Here is a 12,748-nt window from a genome sequence, read left to right as displayed (position 1 = left end):
GAATTAAACTTAACGGGTTTATACCCTTATTTTGCAGGACCCTAAAAAACTGTCATTGTAATATCGAGTACTTTATCTTATCAACAATGATAATAGGATACACAATATATTGAAGCAATACGATATTATTTAGTGATACTCAAATACATATGCATGTCAGATTTGCCGTAAAAGAAAATGAGATTAAGAACCGTATTTTCGAATAACTAGATATATTTTAATCGATTAGAGAGAGAAAGAAGTTGTTATTGATTTTGTTAATTTTTATCTGTGGTTTTGTTTATTTTTGCCGGTAAGTTTAATAATTTTACTTTTTGTTATATTATTTCACACTATTTATAAGTTATATTGATAATAGACAAATAATTGTACAGATACAGTCGTTACAGATAGTCAGAAGCTGAAAAAGTCTGACAACCAGTCTTACCAAGGGGTATCGTGTTGCCCAGGTAACTGGGTTGAGGAGGTCAGATAGGCAGTCGCTCCTTTTAAAACACTGGTACTCAGCTGAAACCGGTTGGACTGGTGGCCGACCCCAACTTAGTTGGGAAAAGGCTAGGCCGATGATGAGACAAATAATTGTAGGCCTAAAATATAATTCAGAAATAAGACAAGTTTTAACGGATTTGAGAGAAAGGAAGGTCATTCTTATTTTTGTGAAGTTTTATCTGTGATTTTTTGTACCGGTAAGTTTAATAATAATACATTATTTCACAATATTTCTAGGTATATTACTATATATTATATTATATATAATATACTATATTATATAAACTATATAAACTAACTATTATTATTATAATATATATTATATAGTAATATACTATATTATATATAATATAGTATATTACTATATAATATATATTATAATAATAATAGTTAGTTTATTATGGGCCTAAACTAAATTACTGAGGCATTGCTTTCTGTCTGTCTGTCTGTTATCACATTATATCTCAGAATGCAAGAATCACAACTGTGTATCTATCCACCAGACAGTTTAAGCAGGTCACCAATCCCACTATTTACAATTACCGATGAAGGAATAGAAATTGGATTAAATGACACTATTAGTATTCTCCTAAGCACAATAATTGGAAATTCAGTACGGGGCTGACACTGACTGTCAGTACAGTGAATTTCCAATTATTATGTTGGCAAAATGCTTTGAGAAACTCTGATGTATTTCTGTTGCCGTTATTACAACTTGAGGTTATGCAACGAATAGTAAGGGCATAAATTGACTCGCCTGTTGGTCTAGTGGTTAGTGACCCTGACTGCTATACCGGAGGTCGTGGGTTCGATTCCCGCCCAGGACAAATGTTGTGTGATGAGCATGATCATTTGTTCTGGTGTCTAGGTGTAATTTATCTATAATATGTATGTATTTAGAAATATATAAGTAAGTTTATCAGTTGTCTGGTTACCATAGCACAAGCTCTGCTTAGCTTGGGATCAGATAACCGTGTGTGAGTTGTCCCACGATATTAAAAAAAAAAAAGTGATGTTTTCTAGCCAAATTCGATGATGACCGGTTTTAAACCGACTTGCAAAAGATATTCGCAATTATTCTGTATTTTATTTTGTACCTCAGAAATTCGGACCGGATAAACCGTTTTTGTTGATGTGTTAAACGTGAAATAGCTGTCATTAGCTCTCATAACAATTTCATCTAGTTTTAGCTAAGCAGTTACTGAATAATAACTTCAAATCTGTTTAAAACTTGGTTCACATCATAGTCGTTTAGTCTTCATACTCAGGGTAAGCGTTGATTACCAATTCGATTAAATTATGACTCAAACCTTTTGTCATATACTTATTACGTTGTTTTAAAGTACTTTAAAGCGAACAATCAATATTAAAAGGTCAAGTGAGAGTTAAGAATATGACAGTCAGGGTTCTGTACACAGAGGCTAATAAAAAAAACAGAAGAAAATGATCACCAATCAAATTTTTAACGGCTCAAAATGTTGCTTTTTGATCTTGTTTTTAACCCAAGACGCAAAAAGCTCTCTGTCTCATTATAGCTCCCGAATGGATTAAGTGATTTCAATTTAAAGTTTGCATTAAACGTGAATTATGTGCGAGTGTTCTTAGACTTGTTTGATAACAAAGGCAAAAGTTAAACTGTCAGAGGGTGTTCAAATTTCAATTTTATCTTGTAATTATTTTAAGTTATATCTGCAACAATTATAGGTACACGTATTACATTCTATACAGCCTGGTGATAGACTGATGGACCAAACAGACAGCGAAGACCTTAATACTCTTTCTATCTCTCTAGTTTCTCTCTTCTCTCACTCTTTGTCTATAGTAACACTACTCTAAAACTCCGTTCCACAAACTGCTAAAACTAATTCCAGCTTACAATTCCAGCTATGAGATCGACCCTCACTCTTCGCCTGATCTTTCTCGCCAGTTGCACATCCTTCATCATTCTCTGGCTGTCTCTACCACCAGCACCTCGAAAGTACCTTCAGAGCCACGGTCTCCGCCAACCAGAGTCCCGTTTGCTACCTTACAAATATTGGTACCATCGAAACTTGTATCCTGAGAATTATCGCGACGATACCTGCGTAGAGTTTCCCGATTTTGAAGATATTCTTTACGCGTCTGCGTCATGGCAGTTGCTGCAAGTTGAGAATGGGAACGTCTATGTATATGGTGCTTACTGGGATGATCGGTTTGAACCGCTCGTCAGGGTGTTGGTGTATAGTGATGTGCATCCTCTACCGAAGCTGTATTGTCAATTATGGTAAGTATGACTCGTATGACTAGCTTCGTTTTTACCTACTATCTTGAAACGGTCGGTCCTTGGATGGGTGCCATTCTATGTGTCGGAAGTCGTGTTTTGGAAGGCACATCAAATTGTGGACCCCGGCTATGATTTTGAATCTTTGACAGTCGTTACCGGTAGGCAGAAGGTAGAAAGTCTGACAACCAGTCTAACTAAGGTAACTGGGTTGAGGAGGTCAGATTGGCAGTCGCTCCTTGTAGAACACTGGTACTTAGCTATAGTTGGGAAAAGCCTAAAATGATGACGATACATTTTGGTAATGGCGCCCCACCGTGGGGCAGCTCACAAACGTGGTGATCAATGATCGTTCTCTGTATGAGAGGCCTGCAGTGGGACAGTGACAGACCTATGACTTCAAACTAGTGTTGTACCTTCAAACATAGTGTATCTCCCCAGGTACCCGAACGACAACGAACCACAACTGGAAGTCGCTATCCCACTTTATGCTTGGCGGACGCAGTGGGGCGGGCCTCTACCTGGAGTCAACGAGCCCTACATATTGTCCTGCAGCGGTCGGAGACACTCGCCCGAGCCTCAGGTGGCACCCGTCGCCGCTGCTGTGGTGACCACACCCTGTGGAGCCGTCACCAATGTTGTTAGAGTACAGGTAACTATAGCAACAATACAAGAGTGTAATGAATCGGGAGATTTGTATGTAGGATACTTTGAATCTCTTGGGACCAAAACTGCACGGTTTGGTCCCAAGCGAGGCAAAGTGCTAATGTGACTTTTTGAGAATTGTAAGATACCACTGATCGACGGTAAAGGAAAACGTTGTTAGGAAACCTGGATTACAAATATTGTAATTTGAAATTACCAGCAGTGATTGGTGATGATTGTGATGTTTGGTGATTAATGTTTAAATCTTACCTATATGGGAAGAGGCCTGTGCGTAGCAGTGGGATGTATATAGGCTGGTATTTTATGTTCAAAATCAAAAGTTTTTATTTCAAATAAGCAGTTTTCTGTGCATGACGTGTCGTGGGTTCCATCCCCGTAAGACAAGCATTTCTCTGATCCACGAATGCTTGTCCTGAGTCTGGGAGTCTTTGAACATGTGACTTGAAAGTTCGTGAAATGCCACGTGACACAAGGATTCAATTCCTTAGTAGTTTTTTAGGAGACAGAGCAAAAGACAACTTATTATAATACATATTTATAATGTTTTGTTAACAATAATTTTCCTCAGAACGCACCTTCGGAGAGTCTCCTCGGTTCCGTACAACCGGAAGCTGGATCACGTCGTAACAACTCAGTAGCTGTGTGTGTGAAGTGGATCCACTTCCGCGAAGACATCTCCTCGAAACTGATCGAATGGCTGCAACTGCTGAAGCAGATGGATGCTGAGAAGGTCTTCTTGTATACCATTAAGGTAAACTTCTTTATTAAGTGCCTATGATATAACATACATAGGCAGTTTTTTTTTAATAATTTACCTGCCTCGCTACCGATTGACAACAATAGGGATGATGACTGGGTATAAAAAGAAAAAATCTCATTAGTCCCTCAGATAGATAATTGAAAAGTGTGAGACACGTTAATTTTTCCTTCATCAGAAAAACTAGAATTGACAAAGATTAACTGCTTTAAAGTTTAGGAGAGGGGGCTTGTAACGTAGCGATAGAGTAAAATTTATACTCAATCGTGACGCCACGCGTAAGTTTCATTCACTGTAATTTGGTCAATTTATGTTTGCGGGACAAATAAAAAAATACGTATCCATTATTATACAAAAAACTGAAAGACGGACACTGCAAAAAAAATTGTCATCATGCCTATTATCACACGCTCAATTTTTACGTTATTTTAACCGTCGCCGTAGCACACGCACAAGAGTGGAAATTTCTTACCGTTTTTGTAACAGCTGGTCCGGCATGGAATATATATTCCATAGCTGAAACTGAAAGAATTTTACAAATGGGACCAGCTGTTTCTGAGATTATCGCGTGCAAACGAAAAACAAACTAACTCTACAGCTTTATTTAATACTGCCATAATTTCCGTTGAATATTCTAGCTTCACCCCAAAACAGTGAAAGTGTTGGATCACTACGAGGCTTCAGGGTTCGTGGTGGCGACAGACCTGTCTCACGCCCCTCAGATGTCAGGCCGCCAGCTGAGCCCCACGCTAATGGAGTTCCTAGACATGCGCAGAGAGCTGGTCACCTTGAACGACTGTCTGTACCGGAACTTGGGGAAGTACGAGTGGATAGCCATCATAGATGTCGATGAAATGATTGTCCCTTATACGTAAGTTTTAATGATGATTTTTTGATATTTATGCTAGCTGTTGCCCGTGGGCACGCCTCGGTAAAGTCGGGGTGAAGACTATCCTGTTTGTTAATCTATACTTCTATACTCTATACTAATATATAAAGCTGAAGAGTTTGTTTGATTGTTTGTTTGTTTGTTTGAACGCGCTAATCTCAGGAACTACTGGTCCAAATTGAAAAATTCTTTTTGTGTTGAATAGACCATTCATCGAGGAAGGCTTTAGGCTATAAACCATCACGCTGCGACTAATAGGAGCGAAGATACAATGGAAAATGTGTAAAAAACAGGGCAGGTATAAATCATAACTTATATCTTCTACCCACGGGGACGAAGTCGCGGGCAACAGCTAGTATTGGATATATTAGTACCAAGTTTCGTTTAAATCCGAAAGGTTTTTTTTGCGTGAAAGATGAAGAAAAGTTTATACATTTAAACTATTGCGTTTATAATGTTGGTAGGAGGATAGTAGGACAAACACCCTGTGCGTGACGTGTTGGTTCGATCCCCCTGAAAATTTCCTACATTTGTGTCCTTCTCAAATTCCATTCCAAGTCTGGGTGTCTTGAGCATGTGACTTGAATGTTTTAGAAATCCCACAAGGAATAAATTCTCTAAGCAAGAATGGTTAAATAATAGACTATTAAAAAAACCTACCTAACTTTTCATTAATATACTTTATTCCACACAAAAATACATAATTAAAATTACTAATTTTAAATCAAAATTACTTATTCCTCCAGAACAAACTCGTGGCCAGACCTGATTCAATCAGAGTTAGCTTCAGCCGCCTCTGAGGGGGCTCTGCCGCTAGATGCCCTAGTCTTCGCCAACTTCTACATCACAGCTGATAGCCAGAGAGATCTGGTGGGACCGGCGCGACTGCCCATGATGGCGTTTACTTGGAGGAATAAGGAACACAGTCCTTGGGGTGGGTTTAGACTTCTGAACTATGCTATTTTCCCACGTTTTTATAGACTCACTTTCTTGTTTGTTTGTCGTTCCGGTTGGATTTTTGCAACTCAATTTTGAGGCACTTCTCGATAAGCTAGCAGGCTGAAATTTTCAGGATAACTTCAAACTCGATGACAATGCAATTTACAAATATAAAAACGGCTGGACCGATTTTGATAAAGTTTGAATGGCATTTAAAAACGTGGGTATTGAGATGTTTTAGGTCCACATGCAAAAAAGAAGTGTTAAGTATCAATTTTGACGTACTTTTCCATCTATCAGTCTGTGACATCATAGCTTCTGAAGGAATTGAGCGATTTCAATTTAGTTTATTTTATATTAAAGGTGAATTATGTGTGAGTATTCTTAGAGTATTATTATTCTTAAACAAAATCGGTCGAAGCTTTTGGGGGTGAAAGTGGCAAAGAATGTTCGATTGTCTGCAAATACATTCTAGTGGGGATTCCAATGTAAGCGTACTGAAATAGAAAATTGATGACTTAATTAAGAGAGTTCTTAGGTTTTATGATAAAAAGTTGTGTTGGGAAAATGGGATATGAAAATCCGATTGTCAAGTGAGAGTATCAATTACTACATCTCAATCTTAGCAATTCTACTAAAGATGTGTCATGTGGGTGTCATTTTCACGCATTGTTTATTTATTTATCTTGAGTCCATGCCTGCATAGAATGCTGACACAAACCACATCATAATAATATAATCATTTACTATACGTAATTTTATACGACTTCAGCCATTTTGAATCCTTACATCCATTGATGACTAACACTTATTTTCACTTTACTTTATGATTCCAACAGGTTGGCGAGTCAAATCCTTCATGAACACCTCCTCAATGATAGCCGCACACAACCACATCCCAATATCTTGTGACAGAGACTGCGTCATGAGAAACGTCAAGACGGAAGTCGGGAAACTCCTGCACTTTCGACGAACGTGCTCCGAAGAAGGCGCAGAGTGTGAGAAAGAGAGAGAAATCATAAGAGACGATACTTTCGGGAGGTGGAGAGAGAGAATGGTTAAAGAAATTGAGGAAATTGAGAGAATTGTTGGCGTTTAGAGATAAAGGGTGGAATTGTGTGGTTATTTGGCTGTGAGGTCCTTGTAAGGCCTTTGTGGTTCTTTTAAGGCCAGAGCGGTTATTATGGCCTGATAGGTTCTTTCAAGAAGGGACGTGGAAAATTTAATAAGGGGTGGAGGATGTCGATGGCGTACAATTGGGGAGGCCTACATCCAACAGTGGACGAATATGGGCTGATAATGATGAGGATCAGGGAGTGCAGGTTGGATTCTGAAAGGGAATCTAGAACTTCCTAAATATCTCGACTCTTTACGGTGCTAGCGATGACAATATTTAAAAAAAAAACACAACTCGCGATTTTTTTGTATTTAGATTTTTTATGGGTGAGGAGAACCGAACCGAAAGTTAAGAATGATTTTAATTACCTAATCTAATATTTTAATCACTTAACAGGCCCTAAATTATTTTAATATTTGACCGAAAAGACATTTCTACAACGGTTAACGTCAGTAAAAACGCGCGAATTTTAGGAGATGACAGATCAAAGTCACTTGACGTATCGACGACATTTCCATCTAGTTGAGAATTCCGTATTAACGTCAGCGATTGCAGAAATTACACTTCGCTACAAGGCAGGAGTGACGTTCATCTTCATCAAGTGACATGACTTTGCCTTGTAATTTTATCGCATAAAGAAATAGAAGTTATGAGCAGCTCCGAAGCGTATCATAATAGCGGTTTCCGCGTACTATAATAAAGGTCGTAGTCAACAACCTTTCACGCATGCGCATTGGATCTTGGTCTACAGCGCATCTGTCATAAAATTGATCTAGTATCAAAATTGGTATCCAAACACCAAAATAGTTCAATGATGTTTAAAAACACAGTTTAAAAAAATAACATTAAAAATGATAGACTGTCAAGTGGCCTAGTGTTTTACGAACAAACATTGTGGAGTTTTAAATAAAAAACTGTTTTTAGTGTCATTAAAGGAGCTTAAAAAGATCTCTTAAAATTTTCATAATTACGAAAGGAAGAACTAAATTTTAATGTAAATTATGCAGATATTTATGTGAAGTTAAGTGATTCTCCGAATATTATCAAGAAGAATAATTTTAATAGGACTACATCAACAATACAAAAAAGAACTTTGGCGTCAATAATTAATAATAAAACATTAAAAACAAAAAAAAACATTCCGGTGAAACAGTCAGTTCTTCACAACATAAATCTGTAAAATAAAACAAGCCATATTGTCATGTTTTGAAGACAATTAAAATAAAAAATCTGGATTGAAGAAATGATTTTGCATTGAAGCTTTTGTTATGGCGAATGTAGCTTACGTCGACGAAGAAGAATTATTATATCTTATGGAGGACATACCGAATGCAACGCGGATTCGCGCGTTTTACGTTTACCTAACGCCATTTTTAATCTCTGGATATTTTATGCGAGAACAGCTGTGCAGTCAGCTGAAATTCATTGTTTTAGATGGCGTTTTTTCGTTGTTTATGTTAATATGTGTTAAAAAATGTTACGAAATGACTAAAAGACTGTATCAGAGACGAGACTATTATTATTATTATAGGCGGTAGATTTAAGATGGTAAAATGTATACTTTTTTTAATGCTGGATTGGATAATCTTTATACAATTAACGACCTTTTGTAACGATGTAAGCGCTCCCGTAGGCGTCCAGTGACGTCATTTCACAAAAATGACTTCTGTTTTCTTTAACTCAGTGCCAAAGCTCATTAATGATCTTCGACTCATCCGATGTGATTTTTTTGACAATTTAATTAATTTGATATCAATTAATTGTCAATTCAGCGTATTTTAATACAGGTCAATAGCGCAAGTACAATAATACAACAAATCATTTCAGTATTTATTTATTCATCAAGTCATCAACTTAAAATAAAAGTAATGATAATAATGTTCAAGAAACCCATTTTAGAAATTGTCTTTCGTTCTGTAGATCTTTAAATTATATAGAGAAAAAATATTACTGTCTTAAATAACTTCAACATTTTAGAGCAACGTCTTATTTCAGACAAAACTTTCGTGTGTATATCTATACTTGAAGTTTTCATGATTTATGAAAAAAGAAGATTGATACCGAAGAGTTTTGTCTCAAATGAGTCCCTACTGAATCAAATTGTAATAATTAATGCAAACTTTTGTATACAACTACCAGATTTTGTTACTAGCACTAAATAGTGGTTTCTTAGGTTTACGCGAATGTTAGACATTGAAATGAAACTACTTTTACGGATTTTATCGCGGTTTAATTTTAGATTTTAGTTCCCGACGTTTCGAAACCTTTGCAGTCGGACCACAAATAATTAATTAAAATATGAAGGTAGAACGAGCAACATCTTCTGTCAAGACGAACGCCATCTCAGTCTGCCCGTGACCATGATACCTGCAAAGGTTTCGAAACGTCGGGAACTAAAATCTAAAACTAAACCGCGATAAAATCCGTAAAAGTAGTTTCATTTCAATGACTAGCACTAAAGTTTTCTAGTCAATAGTAAGTAGATCACCACCATTTGTAATTTATCATTCCTTCATTAGTAATAAGCAATGTATTTATCTCAAAATACGTATACCTATGTATTTTTTTAATATATTTCCGAATTGTATAGTCGACAACATACTTTAGTGACTTGCCTTTTAGCATGGTGTGTTTGACGGATATTTTTTCAAACAACTATATGTTGATGTGTACTTGTACGTATGAAATATTGCTATTGGCGGGAACTTTGTCACATTTTGGAAAAATGGCGTGTCCCTGAAGTAACATCAAAAGAGTTTTCTTAATGTACGATGACAAAAATGGTCGATGGGTATGTAAGCAATTTATGTGGCTTTTCCATTATTTTTTTCTGTATGCTATGGGATATAGGAAATCAGGTCTTTATAATGTTTTGTGTACAAGGAAATGCACTGTGTGACATGCACAAGGTCACAATAATGATTGATATTGGGTATATACTAACTAATATACTAAAAGTATATAAAAATTAAGCTAATCAACTTTCCTGCTATTTGTAGCTAAAATGTTTGTCGACTGTATAATAATTATTCTTTGATATTTATTAAACGTATTCAATGATAAAACTGTGTTTCAATAATTCCCTGAAATTCCCTTTCAGGCACGGCAAAGTAGATTACCTACAAGTACCTTAAGTATGGCAGATTTCTTATTTGATCAAATATGGCTATTGCAGACTTGTAGAGGATTAGGAAATCCCCGCTGTCACGTGACCTCAAAGTTTTTTTATTTCAGTACCTATGCTTATGCTTGCAGAATGCAGTATCCTTTTTCATGCAATTTAAATTAATTTAAACAGTGAGAAGATTAAGACCATAATTTATGATACACAGAAATTAGATTCAAAACGATTTTAGGTTTCTGTATTATTTCAATTTAGTAGCAAATTAATGGCGATAGGTTTATTCTACATACACAGTGGTCTTAAATCTGTTTACTCATAAAATAAGCAACTCAAAATCAAGTGGTCTTTACAGAAGAGTAGTATTGTATTCATCATTTTTTTAATTTGAACATTATTCTGATCCTTAAACATAGTAGCATAGACAACCATCTTGTTTTGTGTCATCTTCACTTTTTTTGACAGCCTTCAGTCAGTGACTTGGGATTTGTTTGTAAATATGAACGGATGTTCGGACCTTTTTTGTAAATAATTCTTATATATTTAAAGCAATGACTGAAAATACATCAGAACCTGAGCTATTGCCGCATCATGAGCAACTTGATTTATGTACGTCACGTCTACCGTACCGACAGGGACGAAAATTAACAGCCGTGAAAGTTAGTTTCTATTTAATTCATTTATATCATTATAATGATCTTTTAACAATATTAACTACTAATTCTATAAACAGAAAGACAAATATTCTACACTTGAAATGTTAACTAAGTGACAAAAATGTTTGTAACCTAATATTACGGTTAATTTTTTTCTTTATTTTGTCTCACAGCAAAGGCACAGAAAATAGACTTAATTTCATTTAACAACTTAGATTTAACTCAAAATACATTCTTACATAATACATACTTTATATTCACCAAACAATTACATAAAAAAGTTGGTGATAATTTGCTTTTAAAAGATATATAATAAAACTAACTTTTTTTTTTTTTTTCTCTAGCCCACTTTGTCCCACTGCTGGGCAAACGCCTCCCCCAAATCCTTCAAAACTTATAAAAGGATTATTAAATGATGTAACGGTTTACTCACGCGTATTTATCGGGGTAGCCCGACTAGTTTCGGACCCAGCCGGAGTCCTTAATCATGAGCAGACGCGGCGGGATCGCGAGTCGAATGTTCGACTCGCGTGAGTAAACCGTTACATCATTTAATAATGAATCAGTCTCACGATAGTTATTATAAAAATTATAAAAGGATATTGTTGTGTTTATCATTAGCAAAAGAACTAATCATTATTATTTTGTTCAGGTATACTCCATAAATGACGAATCAAAGCACTTATTGGTCTTCGGTGTGCCTTCACTCAACCTTCGTCAAGAAACGAAAGCCTTATTCTCAAGGTTCGGCAAACTAAAACAATTTAACTTAACAAAATATCCATCAGAACAGTTTACAGAAACATATCATGCTTTATTTGAAGACATTCAGTCTGCACGCATAGCTAAAAAAATGTTAGATACAAAGAATTATTATGGCGGGAACTTACATATTTGTTATGCACCTGAGTTGGAAACTGTAGATGAAACAAAAGCGAAATTACTACAAAGACAAACAAATGTTATCAACCGGTTAAAAAATCTGCAACGCGAACCAAAAATTAAGAAACCTGTTGAAATTATAGCTCAAAATGATGATGATGAAAAAACCGCCGAAAAAAGTAGCAGTAAATTATGTGATTTGCAAAATGGCGGTGAAATTAAAAAAGCAGAAGGCACTGGTAATAAACTATACATGGGCACTGAAAACACGATACAATTAACAAAACGTAAAATTAAAGAACCTAAACCAAAGAAAATGAAAAAGATTAAGCATAATAATGATTCTAAAAATAATACTAGTGAGGTAAAAACTATAGAATCTGCTTCTACAACTGAAACTGCAAATAATATAGAAATAATAGATTTTACATCAACGGAAAAGGAGGTTTTAACTAATGTTAATGAAAGTCTTAATTATAATAATTTTGGTAAAGAGATTATTAAACCGATTCCCTATAAGCCTGTAAATAAAATTAAGTTTAATTTAAATAAAAACTCTTTATTGTAATTTGTTTCTTTTTCAGCCTTGTAGAAATATCCTTGACAAGCTTGATTGGTCACCCATCAGATAGACAACCTTACCCACCGTTCTTAATTCTATACTAACAACAGTAACAGTAGTGACATGGTATCTCGGTTCATGAGATCATTTCTTGTAATGAATGGATAAACAGCTGTCTTCACAATAAAGTTATGTTTATCCCTTAGGTAGAAACACTTAAAATGTTTTTTTTTCTTTGAATCGATTCCTGGTCTGGTCTTGGGACCAGTTTTAGATAATTCTCGACCGCTTCAGAAGTAAATAACTTTCAGACCACCACAAAAAATTATGCATTCTTATGATTTGAGAAAACAACCTTCTTTTGAGTGGAGAATATAAATAACATTATTGTGAATTAGTAGTTTTTTTTT

At 35.6% G+C, this 12,748-nt stretch overlaps 2 protein-coding genes across 2 annotated transcripts; both read left to right on the top strand.

Annotated features, from left to right (window-relative positions):
* Positions 1-279: 279 nt before the first annotated feature.
* Positions 280-8,215, top strand: LOC113491661. Its single transcript, XM_026868741.1, has 7 exons — positions 280-292; positions 2,374-2,752; positions 3,191-3,401; positions 3,984-4,166; positions 4,811-5,043; positions 5,808-5,995; positions 6,840-8,215. Exons 2-7 carry the CDS (start codon positions 2,376-2,378, stop codon positions 7,097-7,099), a joined length of 1,452 nt encoding a protein of 483 aa, XP_026724542.1. The 5' UTR covers positions 280-292; positions 2,374-2,375; the 3' UTR covers positions 7,100-8,215.
* Positions 8,216-10,677: 2,462 nt separating this feature from the next.
* LOC113491660 (RNA-binding protein 48) lies at positions 10,678-12,718 on the top strand. Its single transcript, XM_026868740.1, has 2 exons — positions 10,678-10,897; positions 11,547-12,718. Exons 1-2 carry the CDS (start codon positions 10,790-10,792, stop codon positions 12,342-12,344), a joined length of 906 nt encoding a protein of 301 aa, XP_026724541.1. The 5' UTR covers positions 10,678-10,789; the 3' UTR covers positions 12,345-12,718.
* Positions 12,719-12,748: the final 30 nt, after the last annotated feature.

The sequence above is a fragment of the Trichoplusia ni genome, chromosome 3 (assembly GCF_003590095.1).
Source record: "Trichoplusia ni isolate ovarian cell line Hi5 chromosome 3, tn1, whole genome shotgun sequence".
Taxonomy (NCBI): Eukaryota; Metazoa; Arthropoda; class Insecta; order Lepidoptera; family Noctuidae; genus Trichoplusia; species Trichoplusia ni.
This window is presented reverse-complemented; position numbering and strand designations above follow the sequence as displayed.

Coding starts and splice junctions, on each gene's coding strand:
- LOC113491661 (XM_026868741.1), top strand. CDS start 2,376: ATGAGATCGACCCTCACTCTTCGCCTGATCTTTCTCGCCAGTTGCACA. Junction 4,167..4,810: donor TCTTCTTGTATACCATTAAG/GTAAACTTCTTT, acceptor TGAATATTCTAG/CTTCACCCCAAAACAGTGAA. Junction 5,996..6,839: donor TAAGGAACACAGTCCTTGGG/GTGGGTTTAGAC, acceptor TGATTCCAACAG/GTTGGCGAGTCAAATCCTTC.
- LOC113491660 (XM_026868740.1), top strand. CDS start 10,790: ATGACTGAAAATACATCAGAACCTGAGCTATTGCCGCATCATGAGCAA. Junction 10,898..11,546: donor GAAAATTAACAGCCGTGAAA/GTTAGTTTCTAT, acceptor TATTTTGTTCAG/GTATACTCCATAAATGACGA.